Source organism: Symphodus melops (genome assembly GCF_947650265.1).
Source record: "Symphodus melops genome assembly, chromosome: 18".
NCBI lineage: Eukaryota > Metazoa > Chordata > Actinopteri > Labriformes > Labridae > Symphodus > Symphodus melops.
Genome location: NC_136708.1, coordinates 14,822,157 through 14,844,323, shown reverse-complemented (window position 1 = coordinate 14,844,323; position 22,167 = coordinate 14,822,157). Strand labels below are relative to the sequence as shown.

At 40.5% G+C, this 22,167-nt stretch overlaps 1 protein-coding gene across 1 annotated transcript in view; it reads right to left on the bottom strand.

Moving 5' to 3' along the window:
- Positions 1-21,856, bottom strand: part of trps1 (trichorhinophalangeal syndrome I) — a 72,949-nt gene extending 51,093 nt beyond the window's left edge. The window contains exons 1-2 of the mRNA XM_079367403.1: positions 20,647-21,856; positions 2,036-2,507 (exon numbers count right to left, since the gene is read on the bottom strand). Coding sequence (XP_079223529.1) covers positions 2,036-2,048 — 13 coding nt within the window. The 5' untranslated portion in view covers positions 2,049-2,507; positions 20,647-21,856. The remainder of the gene's footprint in view (positions 1-2,035; positions 2,508-20,646) is intronic.
- Positions 21,857-22,167: the final 311 nt, after the last annotated feature.

Here is a 22,167-nt window from a genome sequence, read left to right as displayed (position 1 = left end):
ATGAAAAACACACACACACACACACACACACACACACTTACTGTAGACGTTATAGTATCATACAAACATGTTTGCACTCATTTATTCATACAAGATTTATCTATCAAACATCCATACTGTACAAACACAGAATCACACAAACTACATTTTAGGCATCACCTTCTCCAAAACTTTTTTTACTTATCAGACTTTTTGAGTTGTTACAGCGAATAGACTTTTTATTCTTTAGGTCTGCAGCAACTCAAAAGTGTTTTTTGAATATGAAGCCACATTACTGGTAAAGTAACAATAAAACAATAAAAAGTCACCTTGAGGCTAATTTCTTCGCAAAAGAACTTCAACGATGACAAAGTGTTGAGGCAGCAGGAAAGAAGAAGAAGAGTGAGAGAGAGAAAAAATGGAAGCAGACAGAGTGCTTCAGCACGTGTGGCAGAGGACAACACAGCATTTCTGTGTTTGGGTGAATGTTTGTACTGTAGAGTCTGTGCGTGTGCGTGTGCATGAATGAATACATGGTGTAACTTTGACAAGAGAGAAAGAAAAAAAATAATGGAGGAGTTCTTCACACGTTGTGTCCGCACCTTGAATCAAACGTCTTAGTCCTGATCCAGCAACAAAAGTGGTCCAGTGAAAGAACCTCTAACTGCACACTCAAACACCCAGAACAGTTTGAAGGGTTTTTTGCATGTACTGGATAAAATAACAAAAACATATCAAGAAAAAAAAAAGAAAAAAAAAGAAAAGAAAGAGAGGTACTGTCGTAACACATGAACACTCTGCTAATGTTGTACTTTTCCCTGCACCACAAACCACTGCAGCATTGTGCACACGCTTACATCATAACCTCAGCTGTGAGTATTTGTATTTCCTGACGTATAATAAGCTGCGTGATTTGTCAGCCCTGGAAACACTTTGATTCAAAAAGTTAAAAAGTCTTCAACGCGTCGAAACAAAAGTTCTACCCCCTAAATTCACAGACAGAAAAATAATCATCGTCATCACGTCACTGCAGGCTCACTGACAGAAGTAGAACTTTGACGGTAACACTTTCACTGTAGCTGTGGAGTATAAGCGCATTTGTAGCAGGATTTCTAAAACACAATCAAATTGTTTCTAGTGATGTTATCAAGTTGTTCCCAAAGTAGGATGCTGGGAGGCATGATCGAGGAGCAGGTAATGTTTGACATGCAGTCATCGCAATAATCAAACAGACCGTTTAACACAGTCAGAAGAAGTTCATCATGCTCCTGTAGACTGGAGCATAATGGGGAGCATTTTGAGTCGACCGGCGCAGTCACTTCCTCCAACAGAGATGACTAAGAGCACTTCTTCATAATGCATCTCAGAGAGCCGTCTCTCTGCACAAAACGCTACTTTATCAGCAATCTCAGCTCGTCATTGAGGCCCTGTAAACAATCCCCCGCGTTTTAGCTGAAGGCAGTTCCACTAATCAACTGAGGCCAGCAAAGTGGTCGAGGGTCTGCGAGGCAGAGATGCTGGCAGAAACTTTGTTCTTTCATCTAAACAAATGAAGCATGTTTTTTTTTTTTTTTGCTGTTAACAAAACTAAACTGTCAAGCACATCCACACGCACGCACACGTGCATGACCACAGTAATTACCTCAGATAATGAAGAAAAATCAGTTAGTCGTGTGATGGGACTGTTCTCATCTGCATTGATTAGGAGTAACGCTTCAAAATGAAAAAAGGATAAAATAAGATGTTCCTGAAAAAAAAGGATAAACGCGTCCATTTGATTTGTCCAACGAAGATCAAATTACAATAATTATCATCATCTGGGCATTCAAAAACAAAAACAAAAAAACACTGCTTGATAAAATCAATTAAAAGACTCTTGAGCAAATATTTAAATGCGGGAAGAATAAATTCAAACCTCTTGTTTCTCAATGTTATTGCAGCAGTTTACTTAAATACTGATCATGCATTATTTTGTGTGAAAGAGAAAGCAAAGGCATAACAAGCTGATGAGTTTTATCTCTTTTTAAAAGGCTGGATATAAATATGTATGTCATACCTCTGCAGTTCATCAGGTTATATAAGCATCATGGCAGACTCCTGTCCTTGGCATCAGCTCTGTTGAAGCAGCTCGGTCCGACCCGGCGTCGCAGCGGTCTGTCCGGCAAACGTTCGGCTACTGGCCCTCTGTACTCCACATGGTAATGAGAAGCAGAACCGGGTGTCACACTAACATGATCCTTCCGTGTCTTTATCAGGTCGTGTAACTCCAGACAAAGCCATAAAAAGCAGAGCAAAAAACTTTTTTAGCTGCTTTAAACTCCACGTAGCACTAAGCTAGCTTTAATGCGAGGCCGTCGCTCCTCTTTTTGCCACACAGCAGTGCAGCTTTTAGTCTGATCACGCTTGCTGTAGATCCGTGTAAGAGGTATTATGCAGGCTGCCCCTCTCGCTGTCCGGTCTCTTTTTTTTTTTTGGCTCTGGGTAGCTCCTCAGTCACGCTTGTCAGAATCCGCCATCACCTTAACAACCTGGAAAAATGACAGAAAAACCACATTACAAACGCACGCATTCTGCAACATTTACTGGGAGCTATTTGAGCCAGGCTTGAGACATTTTGGTCATACTTTACGTATTTGGGTCAGGAAACAATTGTGCCCGGGGTTTAGACAGCAAAATTGATGGTCTGATCAAAGGTACAAAATAAGCAAAATTATTTAGTGCCCTGCTGAGAGCGGGGCCGGGCAAACTCTCTAATTGTAGCAATTTTTTTTTATCACCGAGCTGACAGATGACAACGCCTTCCACATGTGAAGGCCCCAGGATGAAGCCAAGCCACAGATAAAACGTCGCAAAAAGACAAAAGTTTCTTTGAGCAAGGGAAAGCATAAACTAGAATATTTTTAAATTAATAAAAAAATGAAACTCTTTTTACAGTAATATATATTTTTTTTTTTAAATCTTCAATTGACAATTTATCCGACCTTCATACCAAAGTGTGATGTGACCTTTTTACAACTAGTCTGTATGCAGGGATTTAAGAAGTTGTTGCACTTTAATAACAGCTTCATTTGAAACAAACACTGATAGTCAATGAATCACATTAAAATACTTTGAATTATTTTTTTTTTCCGAAACAGAATGCTGCCGATAAATTGTCAACAAAAAAAAAAGCCACTAATAACACCACGAGGAATTCATTGAAATAGGAAAACAATTACAGCCTGTGCAAGCAATCAGAGGCAGCAGCAAAGCTCTCTCTCTGTTTCTACAATTATTATACACTCCGTTTCACGATCGATCAAGTCACAGCGAGTCGGGTCATCAATGAGCAATTTCCAGGAATTCATTCATTCATTCATTGTCGCATATTAAGCGTTTCAGTGGCCGTGACCGTCCACAATTGGATTTTCTTCATCCGGTAATTCTAGTGTTAAATGTCTTCAGTTCTTGGTTCCCCCTTTTTGTTGCCCCAACCACAAGAGTCACCCCACCCTCTCTCTCCTTCTCTTTCTGTCTGTACCACTTCTCTCTCTCCTTCGCTCTGTGCCACCCCTTCTTCTTCTTTTTCTTCTTTCCATCCGTCTTGCCTCTCTCTCCCTCTCACCGCAAATCTAAATCCGAGTCTGTATTTATACAAAGCCTGTTTCCTTGGGTCAGTCTGAGCAGTGTGTGTGTGTGTATGTACGTGTGTGTGTGTGTGTGTGTGTGTGTGTGTGCGAGTGTGTGTGTATAACAGTGGTGGATAAGAGACAAAAGTCTTCACACATGCGTACACACACTTCCGAGCAGAGTCTAAATTGGGATCTATTTTCTTGGTAGCTCAGAAAGCTTTTGTTCTATCCGTTTTATTGGTCCAAGGCTACCTGTGGCGTGGTTTACCTGGCTCAGTGTGGTCCTGACCACATCCAGCTGCCCTTTTAACTCTGTTTGGATGTCAGATAGAACATTAACAAGTCATACGAGAGGCGGAGTGTGCCGTTTATCTGAAAAAGCACATTGGCTGTTTATAACAAAAAAAAAAAAAAAAAAAAGGACTGCTGGCATAAAAAGTAAATCATGAGTCATGCTGATATTATGAGTCTTTTTTTAAAAAAAAAAAAAAACAACCTCCCTATCTTTAAAACAGTCATGTTTAAAGATCATGTAAACTTGGGGTTTTTTATATTTTCCAGGTGGATGATACGTCCCCCAGGTAACCATGACAAGAAGTCCCATTTAGCTGCTTTGAATGAACACAGATGGACATTTTATTACTGTAGGAAGCCCGAATGCAAACACGCAGACACAACAATAAGGTCACTCTAATACATGGTGATTGTTTTCTTAAGGCTGGAAAACATTAACTGTAAAATTAGAGTGAGCGTACACACATGTGGTTACGGTTACTAAAATGATTGACCACATAATAGAATTAGCTCAAAAGAAGTAAGAACAGTGACTAAAAGAAAGACAGACGTATGGCTTGTGCATCAGTCGCGCTCAAAAGAGGGAGAGAAAAAGGAAAAGAAAAGTTGTCTTCTTCTTAAAGAGTGTGTGTGATAGTAAACATTTCCTCCGGGGAGTCCTGACTCAGTCGGGCTGCTGCTTACTCATTCTCTCAATCACTGTCTTTCCTCCTCTTTTTGTTTTTTTTAATCTCTTCTACAGCATGACTTATCTCGTTCTTTCACTCCCCTCTCTCTCACCGTTACAACTCATGTCTTCCACATCGCACATCTAACCACTTTTCCTTCCTCCTCTCTCTCTCTCTCTCTCTCTCTTTTCCATCAGTCCATCACAGAGTCATCTTTATAAGCCTCTTCTTCATCTTGTGCCTTTTTTTCTAACTGTCATTGCGGCTCAGACCTCCACCGACCGCCCCCCCCCCCTTGCATCTCTCCCTCCTGTGCTCTGACCCCCCCTCTACGAACGTGTGTGGTCCGGTCCGACTATAGACTGTTACATTGTCCCAGACAGGTTGGACTGCGCCACTAGCCAGCAGACCAGGGGTGGGGGAGTGGGGGGTGGCCGGGGGGGGGGGGGGGGGGTGTCCAGGGATTGTGGTGTAGAGTTGGAGAGCTGCGTGGGGTTGGGGGGTTGGGGGGGGGAGTTCCTAGTGAATGTTTGTTTTTCTGTTTCCAATTTGGTCCAGCCCGAGGAACTCCACGCTTCGCTCTGACTCAAACACACCATTCATGACGGCCTGACGTACATGATTACACACAAATACCCACTGACTCGCTCTCATCCACACACACACACACACACACACACACACACACACATTTAGACACACACGTTTGCATGTACTTATAAACACACGCTAGCAACAAAAATACACACATGCTGTACTCCCTTCAGATTCCTGTCCAATCTTCTACCATGAAACACAAGCCCTTGAATTTATCGCTGCTCTCTTCTTTTATTGTTTTCTGATTTGTTATTGCTAATGCCGTTTCAAATGACATGGTGGTCAAACTAATTACGTTTGTTTCTTCCTCTCTCTCCCCCCCCCTTCTGTGCCGGAGAAAAATGATCTTTGAAAGACCTTTTGATGTGTCTTGCTGCGTTTTCAGATGTTACATACACAGATTTGAGCACCATATTCCACCAATTAGAGCACAGTGAGTCTATTGTTTTAGATTCCGCTCAACTATTCCATCTGACATGAATTAGTTTATTCAGTTTTGATTTCTAGATTTTTTCAAATAAACACAGCTGATCTTATGCTGCTTTGATAAATCCTTATCTTTTTTTTAGTTCAAACAACGGAGCAGAAGACGGACAGATTGAAATGATTTGTTTGAAGATGTCATGTAGGCTCAGTTTGGTTCCACATTCCATCAATTAGCCATCAGGCAGACAGGAAAACCTCTTCTTTTTTATTCAAAGGAAAATAATCGGCTTATTCAGTTGTTTTGAATGTATTTTAAATTCATGGCGCATGTCCTTACGTTTGTCTAAGTAGAAGAATTGAAAACACACAAGCGGAGGGAGACGATTGGCCAGACGATTCGTTTCAACTTAAAGATATCCTTCAACCAATCACAGGACACGAATCAGATAAACTATTTGGCATAGCTCGTTCAACTGGTTTATCAACATCCTCAGTCGTTATTGTGGTTTGTGTGTTTTGTATGCCTATAATGTAGTTAGTCTTTTTTAACATATTACTAACATGGAGGAGCTGAAGGCAGAAGAGCTGACAAGAAGAACAGAATTTTACATTGTTCTATATTTATGGAATCTTAAATGAGAAATAAAAAATAGGGAACAAATGAAAACATGTGTAAAAAAAAAAAAAAAAAGACAATCTCTCAAAGAAAACACTCAGCGTGAACATCTTTTCAGGAGATGTCAGTCAAAGTTAATCAGAATCACAAATCGTATGGATATTTGTTCGATTCAGTTCAATGATACTCAGCCATAGGTTTACCATAATTAGGCAAACACAAAGACAACAAAAAAGTGCAAAAAAAAAATAATCATGCACTACTTGTATAATTCTGTCTTTTTCCCCCTCAATGATTTATTTCGTAAATGTTCTACTTCTCTACAGCGAAGTGGACTGCTGGTGTTTGTGTGAAGATTCAGCTGCTATCTGTGCATTCAAATTAAACAACAGAGTTTTTATCAGACTTGTTACCAGACAAGAGGACACCGTCAAAACAGGATCTCTCTCTCTCTCTCTCTCTCTCTCTTGTGACCTGGATCAACCAGATCTTTCAGCTGTTTAGATTCAAGTTGATTAAAGGTGTGGTCTGGCTTTTTCATTACTGGAAGAAACGCCCAGAGCTTTTCAAGTGCGCCGCTGACACAGACGCACGTGCGAGTGACTGCCACGCTGCCACTTCCCTGTCAAAGTCATGTTCCTCTTACTGCATCTCAGAGCCTTTATTACCTTTATTCAGAGAATCCTTTTGACATCTCCCTTAAAGCAACACTTGACAGTATTGTCCCCGTCATAGGGACGGAAAAAGAAGCATCAACACGCTGCATGTAGGCCGAAGAGGTTTTGTCCATGTGTGAACAAAGACCATGAAAAAAATGTCGCCTAATACACCGGAGGCAATATATGGTAAATGCATTAAACCACTAGAAATACTACATTTTACTGAGCGTCAGTGCAAATCAGTCAAATCATGGGTGATGCACCAGTCATCATTTAATTAATCAATCTTTATTTGTATAGTGTCAATTCATAAGTGTTAAAAAGCAGGTAAAGGACCTCACTCTGTTTCTGTTAACATAACAGAAGAGCAGGTAAAAATACTTTTTTTATTGCTATATTACAAATCTTTCAAAGAGTGGCAAAAAAAACCCTCTCTTTAATGGTCAGAAGAAGTTTTTACCATAAAAAACTGTTTTTCATGTTTTGGTCCGCCGGCGCAACGTAACAGCAGAAAAAGTTGTTCTTTTTTTAAACAGCTTGATTTGTGGCTGGAAAGGGAGGAACAACTTACCAACCACAGCCTCCATATTAGCCTGCATGGACGGTGTTGATGTCCTGCCTTGATGTACGATAGTAGCAGGAAAACCGGGAGCTGCATAAATCAACGCGGGCCTGTTGATTTTGACCTTGCTCTCCGCAGCTAAGATTCTCATACATCAAAAATAATGGAGAACAAACTCGGCTTCAGTGCTCGTTGTAGGTGTAATGGAAGAAACTGGGAGCTGCATAAATCAACATGCTGATTGTTGACGCTTGCATTGCTGACTTTCCTTCCCGAAAAAAAAATACGGAAAACAAACTGCCGCCTCGCCAGAAACACGCGCGCACACACACACACACACACACACACACACACACCTCACCAGCCTGCAAAGGTTTGCCAGACATTTGATGATTTTTAAGCGCACACACATGCCCACAAATCGCTGTAAGTGTGTGTGTATGTATTTGGTTTGTCCCTGTCTGGGTAAGCTCAAAAATTACGTCAGTCAAACACGCACACAGATAGAAACATACTACTCCACACATCTCTCTCTCTCTCTCTCTCTCTTTCCACGCCTGCAGAATTGGACATTTCCTGCAAACGGCGGGAAAAAATGTCGGGACAAACTTTAAAAAGAAACGCACACAAACGCGTACATGAACCGTGTGTGCGTACACAACGGAACATTTTCAACCCACAATGTTGACTTTTTGTATTCCTTTCCAGAGACTTCTGCACACGGGCCAAGTGAAGCAGCTCTGTTCAACACTATCATGGCAGCAGCACTTGGACTTGGTTTGACGGCCACACTGATGTCAACTCGGGGCTGGACTCCTTTCAGTAACTGATCTTTAGTGTCAAATCTAAGCTAAATGTGATCACAAGGAGTCACTGTTATTCCTTTCTCGGAGAGAAAGGAATGTTTGTAATGACTAACGGACAGAATGGACCAGTTTACTGAGTGATCAAGCACCTTTTACTTTCAGTCACTGAAAGATAGAACGGTGGTTTTAGTCAAGAATCGAGAGAGAGTTGGGAATGATATGCAGGAAAGAAGCCACAGGTCGGATTCAAACCCGGGCCGTCCGCTTGGAGGACTGCATCCTCCGTACATAGGGCTCGCGCACTAACCACTACACGACCGGTACTCTAAGGGTTTTTTTTTTTTTTTAAAAAGAGATATCGGATGAACAGTGAGTTGTTGCGGTGCTTTTAGTCCACAGAATTTACCAGAAGATGATTTTCAGCACACAAAAACGGAGTCCAACTTTTTCAACAACATCTGCTTACTTTTCTGCTTTACCTTCTCACTTCCCATCTACGTCACTCCCTTGTCTTTATCTCTGTTTTTTTTCCCCCTGTAAATTGCAGTTGCATTGTTATTAAGGTTTACTCAAAAGAAACTTCACAATTCTCTACAGCAGTTTGAGCACAATAAATCATCCTGGGAAAAAAAGCCATGTTTATATCTGTTCCTTCAAAGCTTCTCTTTTAAAACTCTTTTAAGTACCGGGGGAGATAAATTCAGAGGCCTTCTTTACTTCACACGTTGTCAAACTAATCCTGAGTTGTTTTTATTAGTTGTAAACAACAACAACACGAGGAGCACTTCTTTGATCGTAGGCCACGACACGTAAGACGCAACTTCAAAAGGTTTAATCGTGAAGGTTTTGATTTAAAAGTCGTTCCGATCTGAAGGCGCGCATGTCTTGTCTTATCACACAGGTATTAAAAAGTGAAAGATGTCCAAACCCCTGAAAGAACAAAAGATACTGGAGGGAGTGGCCAACTGAAGAGTCGATCTGTTTAGGCACGTCATCCTGGGCTGGTTTTCACGAACGCCCTCCTCATTCAACACAGCAACAACACTGACTTTTTTTTAAATATATATATATATATATATATATGGGAGTGGACTCATGTTTTAATCACTTAAGTCACTCCCTGATTTCTCTGAGAGCGAAAAGAGATTCTCACAGTGAGGTGAAACCGGCCTCCGAAAAAAACGGGAGACTTGTGTGTGAAGCACTAAAAAGCCTAAAAGCCATGTAGAAGAACAAACCCCATGCCCCCCCCCCCCCCCCCCACTGAGCTTTCCCCCCCCATCCTGACACGCACAAACCCATACACGCACGCACGCACACACAGGACCAGAGCAAATTTAACTGTCAGCCGTAAAGTTTTCGACTATAGCGAGTGATCTTTTGGCCCCTTTGCTCTCCCCCTCCTTGATCCCTCCTCCCTCTCCTCCTATGCTAATTCTGGGTCTATAAGTTCCTCATCTGTCCTTCTGATTTCCCTTTCTTGATATATTTCCACCTAACTGTTCTAAACGTTTCCTTTTCCTTCCCTCGTTTATCTTTCCTTTATTCACCGATCCTTTGTCTCACTTCCTCCACCCATAAATTGATCCATCCATCCCTCTCTCCACAGGCCAACACCAACCAAAGAGACCTCCCCCCCCCTCTTTTTTTTCTCCCTTATCTTCTTCTTCCCCAGAAAAGAGAAACTGCCCTTTCCTCTTCCCTTTTTTTTTATCATCCATTCTTCCCCTGCAACTCCTATATTATCCACACATACTCTCGTGACTGTGGGCCTCTGACACCCACCTTTTCTGTCTCCCCCAAACAAAAAGTCTCAAAGACCCCCAGATGTGTGCCCCCTTCATTTCCATTTCAAAAAAGAAACCACCTCCCTCTCTCTCTATCATCCATCTTTCCATGCATCCACTTCACACACGCGCGCGCGCACACACACACACACACAGAAGACACTTACAAAAACATGGCTGCACATTTTAAACAGCAAGGAGAAGACAAATCTGTCTTTCTGTGAGAAGACGATAAAAAAAAAACATGCTGACCACGACAAATATCATTTATCTGATCCTTCACAGGCTACTTCTTCCTGTTAAAGAGATGTATTTTAAACGTGCTGACATGTTTTTTTTTTTATTCTTTCATGAGAAACATGCTGACACTAACCAAATGATTGAATCTCTCAGGTCTCTACATGGTTCGGTCCTAAAGGTGAGGCTTGAAGGGGTTTCAAAAGCATGGTTTGAGATGTTATAGAAAAGTGAACGTCATGTGTGAGCCCAGCCTCACTGCTGCAATTAATCCAAAGTGTTGCCAAACGTGATATGATGACCCTAACGAAACAAACTTTGATTTATGTATCTGAATGATAAATCACTTTAGATGACTAAGATGATTTGAATGTCCAAACATGATCCTAAAAACAAAGATCAAATCAACTCCACCGCAGGAAAAGGGAATCATGCAAGAATGTTTGTGAGGACTGTGAGGAATATATATCACATCCAGTATTCGTAGGTTTGATTTATAGCTTCTCCTTTCAGTTGATTTAATAAATCGATCTTTGCATCCCAACTTCCAGAAACTCTGAAATATGGCTTTTCAAAGCTGAATGTAAAGTCTTTCAAAGTCTTATTCTGTCAGACGATGAACTCAAGAACTCGTGAATTTTCAGTTCAGCCCATTGTATCAGACTAATAAAAACAAGAAATGATTCACATATAGGGAGCTGGCACTTAAAATACTCCACTGACAATCAGAGCTTCGGTATCTGTTATACTTCCTTGCAAAAATTGATTCACCAATGCAGCTCAGTTTGACATGATTTGTTGAGACACTTTACAAAGAGCAGGTAAAAGACCACACTCACTCATGTCTTTGTTACACAGAGCCAGCTTCATCCCTCAGGAGCACTTAAGCAACATTTTAGCAGAAGTTACAGAAAGGAAAAATACTTCCTTTATAGGGGAAGAAATCTTGGGCAAATCCACCTCCATCTACCGAGACTGTGCTACTGTGCCAGGCTTGAACATGGGATCGAGGGAGATGGGATAGGATGCAGGAAGAAGGATAGGGAACAAAGGGGCGAGGGGCTCAGGAGCGCCCAACAATCAACTGTTGATGAAGACAGTTATTTGAGGCGATAGCGCCGACACTTGGTTGCATTACAACAAGAAGCGTATCATTTTATTCTTTTAAAATAATGTGCTAAATCACTACTCAGTCTATTAAACAGTGACTGATTGGACCCCGTCGTTGCCGTTCGATAGTTTAATTTAAAGTCACATTAACAAAATCCAAAAACCTCTACCTGAACTAAAAGGTTGTGGATATCTAAGAGTCAACCGCTTCTTTTCACGTCAAAGACTTCCCTACATTACACTTGATGTATGCATTAAACCAATGGTTTTTTTTTTTTGTTGCCAGGACAAGATGCTTCACCTTTAAAAATGCTGATGAAGCCCTCTTTAGTGCGGTGAGAGAGGATGGATCCTTGCATCTTTCAAAGTGTGCGTGGTTTGAAGAGAAGCCCTGAAGGTATCTGCTCAAAGTGTGTGCAGGGCTGTATCCTCGAAAGCCCAGAGCTGCTTCAGCAGGATTATTTAACAGCATCACTTAAAAACCAAGCTGGACCCCACCCTGCAGAGCACAGGTGAAGTTTGCCGTTTCTCACCACTTGTCCTCCAGTTCTTTCAGATTTGGGTCAAAATGTCAAGCTAGACTGGAGGCGAATTAAGGGGGGGGTCGCTTTCTCCCTACGCTCCCTTCTTCTCGTCTCCCCGCTGTGGAGCAGTTCGCCAACCTTACGTGAATAAAATAATACAACACGCCAGACTGTCTATTCATAAATTACAGTTTTTAAATCCTCCCATAATCTGTATTTTAATGCTTTTCCACTACAGTCCAAACACAGCCAGAAACTACGCAAAAAAAAAACAATCTGCAGGGTCTGGTGTGGCTATTCGCTTAACCGAAGAAAAAAAACAAAAAAAAAACATGTTAGTTGTTTAAATCATAATTTTAATTTGACGGGACGCCATAAAAAGTCTGCCCCTTATTACACATGCACAAATACACATACACACACACACGTTCATATACACACAGTGAGGACAAAGACTACTTTGAAAAGTTACTCAGCCACCAGATGTTTTAGCTAGATCCCAGACTACAATACTAATGGGGCTGTGTGTGTGTGTGTGTGTGTGTGTGTGTGTGTGTGTGTGTGTGTGTGTGTGTGTGTGTGAGAGAGAGAGAGAGAGAGAGACGAATAGTTTTTAACGCAGCAAAAATGACTCTTTCTTCTGCAGGTACTAAATGGTAACAATGCTTGAGGAATAAAGCAAAAAGCTTCGTTACACTTCATCACACACACACAAAGTACAAAGAAAACACACAGCCACAATGAGAATATTGTTCAAACATGTCACAGATGAAAGGATAAATGTTATATGCACATACACTCCAGCACATCCATCCGTGACATAAAGCGGCAGTTGCGAGCGATAACGCTTAATGACTGTGAAACACGCGCTGGGAGAGAGAGGAAAGGTGCAGAGGAAAGTGGCAGATCAAAACTTTGAAGACATATTATTGTGACTGTGAGGTATCACAATAGCAAACAAATGTCAGTGTCTATTTACACTTGAAAGGAAAGTTCAGTTCAATCTGCTGGCGAAGTAAATCGTGTATTTTGACAGCGCTCACAGGCGTGATCGGGCACACGTGACGCTAACAGTCTTCGGTGTCGTGCAATACACTGAAAGTGAGAGAGATGAAGAGATAGACAGAAACGGGGGTGAAGGACAAGGGAAAAGAGTGAAACACAGACATGAAAAGCTGCTAATTTATCAGAGATGAAATCTGACTGCCTCTCTGTAAGTGAGTGTACAAGTTCTTGGTCTGACTGTTGATAGAGAAGACAGTTAAGCATCAGTATATAAACAGTCATAAACCAAGCAGCGGATGAGACAGATCTGAGCTCAACAGAAGGCGATAAGTGATAATGGACTGTTAGACTAACTGATAGCCTTCAGATAACAATGCTGAACAGTGCAGAGGTGAAAGCAGCACTGCAGGATACACAGTTGTGTTGTTGTGTTTTGATTGCATTGATTTGAAATATGTGGAATTGCAGCGTCGAAGCATCAATCATGCTACTTAGGTGGCTCAAATTTGGATTGATGGTAGCTGAAGACGGATTGTTTTTTGGATGAAAAGCAGATATTGTAGCTCTCATAAGTCAAGCTCACGATAACATGTTTGATTTAAAACACGTGTTCGACTTGCAATAGAGTGTGAAAGTCTTGATTTCTTCCTTGCCATAAAGCACCAGGTGAATGTTTAGCGTCACAGTGGGTGATTTTCCAACGTGCGTAAAATCGACTGACTTCAATTCATTCGTTTCGTTTAAAAAAACAAAACAAAAAAAAACAAGAGACAACTTTTACCCATGTGGCATTGCTGGAAAAAACACAAAAAAACCTGCCACTTCTACTCGCGAGAAGTCTCACTGAATTGAGCACACAGTACTTGAGGAAAATGCTTCGGTACTCTCTCCATCTGCGACACAAAGACGCTAACTACATAGATCATATTCAAATTTATGCCACTTATGCTGCTTTTACATTTTCCGTTGATAATTTTCACTCTGCGCCTGCTGTGTGCCGTGTGAACGCTAAGAGTTTATATAGACGGGAGACTCGCTCGCGGAGCACTTGAGAACAGCACACAAATGTACTCAAGAGATTTTGAATGCACTTTCACAGCTTTCACGTTGTATTCACTGACACCCTATGATCTTTGTCGTCATTAAAAACGTACTGCACTGTCTGATAAACCAAAAACATTGTTGCGATACATTCGAGTACGTCCATAAATAATACTTCAAAAATAAAGTCTTGGTGCCACTTTTAATATTCGCCATGTGCAACATTTTTGTACGTTATGGACATACACTGAAAGAGAAAAAAAAAATAGATTCACTTGAGGGGCTTCGCTTGGTTTAGCTCAGTTGGTGGAGCAGACACCTCATGCACGAAGGCCACAGAAGTCACACTTTTGGTGGCATTTCCTTTTGTTGCATGTCATCGCGCTCTCTCTCTCAAATCAAGGCAACACTGCCACACACAAACTCTAAAAAATATATAAACTAATAATATGAAAAGTAATGTTACAAGATTCTTAGGAAGTTTGTATTCTGAATACACCGTCACATTTCTGCGTACGCCACTGTTGTATTTAAAACAGGAGGCACTTCACTCTGCAGTATTACAGGTTCTGATGAACGTCAACACGAATAAATAAAGCTGATATCATTTTTCAAATGAATTCAAGCTGCATTTTAACTGTGATCCTCTCTGTTTATTTTAACGTTTTCTTTTTTTCAAGAGAACAAAACAAGCTCTAATACCAACTCTCACGCGTTAAATATTCACAGACGACACCAAGAAATGTGTACAGGAGAGCAGACAAGTGTGAGATTCTGGCTGCTGTGCTGTAGCTATGTGGTCCTTACGTGAGCGTACGTTTGATAGATAGAAGCACTGGATCTCAGTTAAATTCATTATGCTTTAGGGGTGCTGGTTGCCCATAGTGGTTAGTGTGCACGCCGCATGTGTGGAGGCGGAAGTCCTCCAGGTGGACAGGCCCGGGTTTGAGTCCCACCTGTGACTCCTCTCCCACATGTCAGTCCACGGTCTCTCCCTCCCTGATTTTAGACCATGTCCACTGTTCTGTCTCTAAATGAAAGCGAATAAACCTTAAAAATTAATTACGCATGGATTTCAAATTAAGAAAGCACATTCCCTCCTTCGCCGCATCAATTGTGACAGTGATTCCTTTTTAATGATTTTTTTGCTGCAGGTTTTAGCTCATTATTCATCACTTTCAGTGACACTTTTTTTTGGTTTTGGGTTTTTTTTAAAATAGGACTCTAGCTTTTTAGTTAGGGGCTTCATTTTCAAATTTGAAGGCATAAAAAAGGAAGTTTAATAACCTATTATTTCAAAATGACCAACAACGCCAGTGGAGTAAATAAATTAAACTAACTTTAAGGAGTGTAAATAAGCTTCTGGACTATATTTAGTCTCCATACAAACATATTGAGAGTCATCTTTTAACGCAGAGTTCATACAAATAAGCCAAGGCAACCCCAAGCTTTCATATTCAAATCTCTGTTTCACCAACATTGAAAACACATGTTACTTTTGTTTATTCGCACAAAATCGGATCAGACTTCCAAGACCAAACACAATCAGTGGATTTAGTTTCGAGATACGTGCTGACCACTGTTTGTAGGAAAGCTACATATTTCTCCTTCTGACAAACATTCGTAAACATGCGAGTCCTTTTTGCGTTCTTTCAAAACCCTTCAACCCTTCGACAGACATCGCGGAGAGGCTGGAATCTGAAGACAGTTGGTACACAATGTTTGCGACTTATACAAAATGTGTATCCTGTGACTATATGATCAAAGCGCAAAGTTAGATCTGTCAAACATGTGGAAGGTACACGAAAGAAGAAGAAAAAAACCCCACCATTTTGCACTTCAATTGAATATTCTTCTCATTAAAGAATAGTTTGAAACAGCTGAAAACAACAGAGCTGTTGTTCACTTGTTAAATTAAAAAAAAATCGTTTGGAGGTTGATTGAACGCAGCCTTCAGAAGAAATGCTGTCGTGTTCGTCTCACATGAGAGATGATGAGTGAACATCTTGGTGCAGCGGAAGGATGAGCATGTCAATGCTGAGTCAAAGCAGTCCAAGGTCAAAACGTTCGTCAGACAACCGTGGTTTGGTAAAGCAGAGGAGACAAACTCCTGATAGTATTTCGAACCTTCTTAAATGCAGCATACGTTTCGTTAGAAGCAGTGTGATTTACTACAGGTGTTTGGGAGTTTACAGACAGTAAGTTGCGAAGAGAAATAAGTTGTTCTGACTTTTTTTTTTTTTTTTACACCCGTAGTGTCTTTAACCACAAGACCCTCCTGCCTGTGCCTGTCTGTGTCACCACCTTCTACTTCTATAAACCAAAATCCTCTCAACGACAACGCCACTTTTATCAGCCTCCCCTGTATCGTGACAGAGGGATTATTTACTCTCCCAGATCAAAGGCTGAAAAATTGTCCCATATTTAGGATTTGTCTGTCCCAAAAACACTAAAAGACGGGGGGGAAAAAAAGAATCATTTCACCCTAAACCAAGACCATGTGCTCGTTATCTGAAGCAGGCCGTCTAAAAGACAGACTTAAAAGTCTAAAATAAACCAAAGACATTAGAGGCAGAGTCAGGCCTAAACAGGGCTGTACTAACCACAGACAGAGCGTGGATGACATTTTTGGGCATTTAGCAGACACTCATTTCCAAGAGTGACTTCCAGTAAAAGTAATAGAAGAAAAAGCTTAAATCCCTGTATCGCCGTCCTCACAAGCAGCTAATATAAAAAGGGATGAAAGAGTCAAAACAATGCCCCCAGACTGTAAAATAAGTTTAAAACAATTGTGTCTTTGGGATATGAGCAAAACAAGAGACTGGGTAATAAAAGGAGTGCGAGCCACAGCGACATGAGCCAAGAGAGCCAGAAGCCTTACAAAGAGGTTTCTTTTTTTCTTCTTTTAAATAAACTATCCGTGACAAATGGAGCCTTTCCTTTATCTGAACTAGAGGGCCGGGCTGAGATGAACAATGGCTGATTGCTCTAATAGATGCTATCTTTTCCTGCTTATTGGAAACAATGAGGGTTAAGACAGTTAAACAGGATCAGAAATAAGAAAGGGAAGGAAGTTGTGCGTGCACATGAAGAGAAACACTTTGAGGACACAGCCTCCGATCACTTCTGATCATTCTGAGGGCGAAACAGATTTGACTTGTTTTCATTGTAAATATTGGATTGCTGTGGAAACTTTTCGGTGGGTGTTGAGATGTTCTGTAAACGTCAGCTTCACAACCATCTTTTTATATGGCTCGTAAAATAAAAAAACACACAAAAGAACAAGTGCTGATTAAAACACAACACTTTGATCAAAATGCTGCTAAGTCATTGTCTGAAAACCTCGAGCGCCACTTCAGCCACTCCAGTAAGAGTGAACTTAGTGGACTGTCTCGACGATACAAAACATTAAGCTCTACTGACGTTAGAGGAATCCTTGAAATCTTTGATTCCTCCGTTTACATGTCTGTGAATGGGAACACCTAATTTGCTAAACATGCCAAACTGCAATCCAGCCACAATGAATAGAATAGTAATATTATAAGCCAATACTAAGTGAGATGCCTCATGAAACACTTTGAGAAGTGACAAGCAGACTGCAGGCAGAGAGGGGGACGGTGCTGAATGAGAGACTGAGGTTATATTTCAGGAGTTATTACTTGAACTCCCCCTGTAAGAATGACAGATTTTAGCAGATAATGTAAAGCAAATAAAATACTCAACATGGCCTGAAGACCGCTATTATTTCATGTGGAGAAGATAGTGGAACAGCTGGGTACACATTTTTAAAATCAGTGGCAGTTTAATAAAAGTTTGACACACTTATATCCACCCTGTGCACTAGTTTTTGGTCAAATGATTATCAAGCGTCGGCAAGTTTAGAGATTTTACAGTGCAAGGGCTTGACCAAATTATTAGCAAAATAAAAGGGTTTGGTTGTGTTTTGATGTGAACTTTAGGGGATATTGTTAGAAGAGAGCACTTGTCTTCTTCCTTGAATGGCTTGAGTCTTTTTTGGAAGTTATACCAACACCAAAAAAAAATATTTTTACAAAACTTAATAAAAAAATAGTAAACTCTTCTATAATTAGTTAATATCATGACTATATATGATGTACTTATGAAGAAAGAATGGTGGAGGTAACATACATTTCAGCTTTATATCATCACGCTGTCAGGACTTTTTCTCTCCATCTAAAACTTTTTTTTCCCCTCGCGCCGCAGCGCTGCTTCGAAACGACCAAAGAAAATTGCATGGCAGCCCACAAAATCACTACAGTTGTTCCTTGTGTCTTACAGAACATCTAACCATCAATAAAACACAGGAGATACATTCCAGCTAGTTGAACAGGACATTTCTGACTTCCCTCGCTCCATGTGTTCTCTCTCTCTCTCCCTCTTGCTTTCCCTCACTGATAGCGTCTTTCCCTCTCAGAACTTTCTCTCTTCCCACTTCCACCGTAGAGACTTCACATATTGCAGCCATATGAGTAAGCCATGGCTGTCTCCACACACACACACACACACACACACACAGGAAAAAGTGGCGTGCTCTCTCCCACTCCGTCTCTCTCACACATACGGGAAAGAGTTTTACAAGCAGAGGTTCTCTTTAGGAAGTCGTCAACTGTTTTGACGTTTAATAGCAGCTACGAACAAGGCCGTGAGATACAATAATATCCAGTGTCTGGAAGGAGGAAAAAGTTTTAAAAGTTATGGCTTGATTCATCTGTTAGATCACGTTTAACACATTTTAAAGAAACTTGTTAAATGTTAGAAAATGATCCTTGCATTATATATGGGGGATTAAAGAAGACAATATTTGGACGTATAACTGTGTAGTGACAAAAAAAATAAAAACGTGTACGAGGCAGCACAGCGTCAAATCTAAAACCATTCCTGAACAAGAGCTGTATGACAGGACGGCAAAAAAACGGAGTGAAAAGTGAACCAAACCCAATAAACGATGATCGTCAGCATGAGATTGTTATGTTATATGAAGCTTCTTGAGGTGTTATTGTGAAAAATAAAACTCACAATAACAATACTTTCCTCATGACAAGGTCACAGAAAGGTATAAAGCAATTTAAAAAAGGTTTGTTAGAAAGTTTTACCCTGGTATCTGTGTCACCAAAATTATATGGAGCTTCTATTATTTAGAACACATTCACTAGATTCAAGTTTGAAAACTTTGTGACTTTGTTTTTCACTTCAAAAAGTACAAAAAAAAACAAACAATTTGTCACCATCCTCAATCGATAGTTTTGTTTTCAACACTGTTTTCCTTTATGTAAAATGTAACATGCTTTGAAGGTTCTAATAAACACTTCGAGGTGTACGAGTATGCTGCAAAAGCAATATCAAACTTAAAAAGTTTCATCAAACAGACACAATGTTGTTGGGGTTTGTTTGGTTTTTTTCCTAGGTGATTGATCCTTGTCTTTTTATGAATTCAACAGATTTTTGTCAAACAATTCCCTGTCGTGATGGCAAACATTTGCCAGGTTGTCAGAGCGATTGTTGTCTTGTGTAACTTCAGGGTCCGAATTCAAAGCAAGTACGTCAGGAGGATGTTACGATTATCAGTGTAAATCTTGATCTCATTTTTTAAGAGTTTAATTTTGTACGACAATTGAGTAAACTACTATGTGACATTGAAAAGCCATGAAGTTATGATGTAGATGGACCTGCTTTGCATTCAAAGAACTTTTCTTTAAAAAAAAAAGTTTTCCAAACAGTGCAGGGTTATCTGGATAAATAGATTTAAAACGTAAACTTTTTTTAACAACTTCAAACAAATGTTAGTCGTATTAAAAGTCTTACAAACCTCCTCTAGTAGTCCTATAAAATAAAAAAAGTACTGAGGTTATCTGTTCAATAAAAGTCCCACACACACATGCAGTAGTTCAGGGTCCAGAATTTGAGAACTGTGAAGGACTATGTAAAAAGCTTCCTTGTAGTGTGTGCCTCATTGTGCTGGCTTCACATACTCTTCTCTCCCCACAGAGTTGTCATGCCTACCCGGCTCCCTTATCTCAAAGGAACATCACAGTTACTTACAACAGAGAGGGGGGGGGACAACTTTCTCAAAGTTGAGTGGAAATGCAACTCAGGCTTCCCGGCATCAGTCAGGAAAAGTTTCACAACAACAACAACAACAACAAATAATAATAAGTAACTGCGCGACATCTTAAGCTGATAAATTGGCCTTTTAAGCTATTATGACAGGATGTTTAGGGGGGAATCTTTTACGACATTTCACATCCACCATGCGCTCGCGAGCTCGCTAACACAATGAAAGAGGTGCAAAAAAAAACAGCGCCATATCGGCAGTAAACCGCTGGATAATCACCATCTCTTTGATCTGAAGTTGCAACACTTGTCAACTTTAAGCTCTAAAAAAAACATCTAACTGTGGCCACCTTATGGCTCAAAACTCTTTTTTTCCCCCTCCTTTCTCCACGACGTGCGTCATTCGGAGGAACCAAGAAGTCTGAACTTGAGTACCAAGTTGGCAAGTCACAAAATAAATGAAAAAGTTATCAATGAAAATTACAACAAAAAAAAGTTACACACAGTAGGCTAGTTTGTCACACGGTTGCTGTCTTGAAGTGGCAAAATCACTCTAAAGTCATCGTATTCTAACACAACTCAGTCGGGGATGCAACTTATAGTAAATTAATGTCAAAAACAAGAAACCGAACTTATTACAAAAAAAACTTACTTGATTCGAGTAAGTCACTCCACGTCCCCTCGCCGTTGCCTTGAAACTCAGACTCAATCAAAGCAGTAGCCGTCCCCAGTAGCCCCCTCAATTTGTATTAGTGTGGCGTTTGGGTGTCCTAACCTAAATGTAAATTGCCATGTGAATTCAAAGCGGTGCTGCTCTTTTTTCCCCTCTCTCTCTCTCTCTCTCTCTCTCTCTCTCTCTCTCTCTCATTCAGCAGCTTTCCTTACCAACGCTGCTCAGGCCGTTAGTTACATAAGACGCAAACCGACTGCTGCCCGTCGTAAAACTACTAACAGCTAGCAGAGCAACATTGTTGCCTCCTAAACGCAGCACTGATAGCCCGGCTTCCCTTTTTTTTAAGACGATTTTTCCCCCACTTGTCCGCGAGCATGCATTTCGCCATCTACAACTCCAACCGTGCATCGCCGGTGCCTTTTTTTAAACCGTATACAACGTCACTGCACATACAGAGAGGACTGTATGCTATGCATGGGTGTGCATTTGTGTTAGTAGTGTTTCTTTTGGTTGTTGCTTACCTGTTGATCAAAAATAAGAATGAGTCTTTTTTTCTCTCAATGTGTGCCTCTTTCAGCAGCCTGTTAAGATGGTGGCTGGCTGGCTGGATGGCTCGTCTCTTTGTGGGCTTTTTGTTTGTTGATGATGTCGGACGGGGTGACTATGTCTTGGCTGTCTCTCTTTTTTTTTTTTTTTTTGGTCTGAGAGGGAAAGAGAGATAGTTAAGGCTTCACGGCAACACTGATACCGACTGATTAGTGAGTTAGGTTGGCTCTGTTGTAGTAATATTCCGATGTTTTAGTTTGTTATTCAGTCACCAGAGCGCGGATTTGCTGGTCACAATAAACCAAAGCGGTGCAGTTCGTTATCTCTTGTTGTTTTTTTGTACAGACTAGTGTTATCGCTTTGCTGTGACAGGACCTCTCTGCCCGTCTCTGTAGGCTGTGGGCATTACGTCAGAAGAGGAAGACACAGCAGCTCTATTAATATCAAGAAGCCACCCGAAGACTGACTCTTAAAGTGACATACACTATAATCTCACTTTTATGCACGTTTTATACTAAACCAAATCAACTATTCACTGAAAATAAAGAGTTCTGACTTTTAAAGGGACACACAGCAATCGGTTTTTTTTAAGCCAACAACTTCACTTAAACCAATAATTTTTTTCAAAGCTACAAACTCAGTTATTTCAATCTACTTTATATGACAATTATAGGCTAATACGTTTTTAAAAAGTGCTCCACCAAAAGCAAAAACTTGACTCTAAATATGGCACAAAGTGGTCTCACTTGTTTATGCTTTAGTTATTAAACCCAAGAAACTACTTGTGGAAAATGTAGAAATCTGACTGTACATGTCCACACACTCACTTGGGGCTATTTTAAAACAGCTGTTAAACAACATTTATCTGCTAGATTTAAGAACAATGATGACACACATTGTCATCTCAATGTTTTCATTTTATTGGCTGTTTTAAGACCATTATCAGCTAATTCA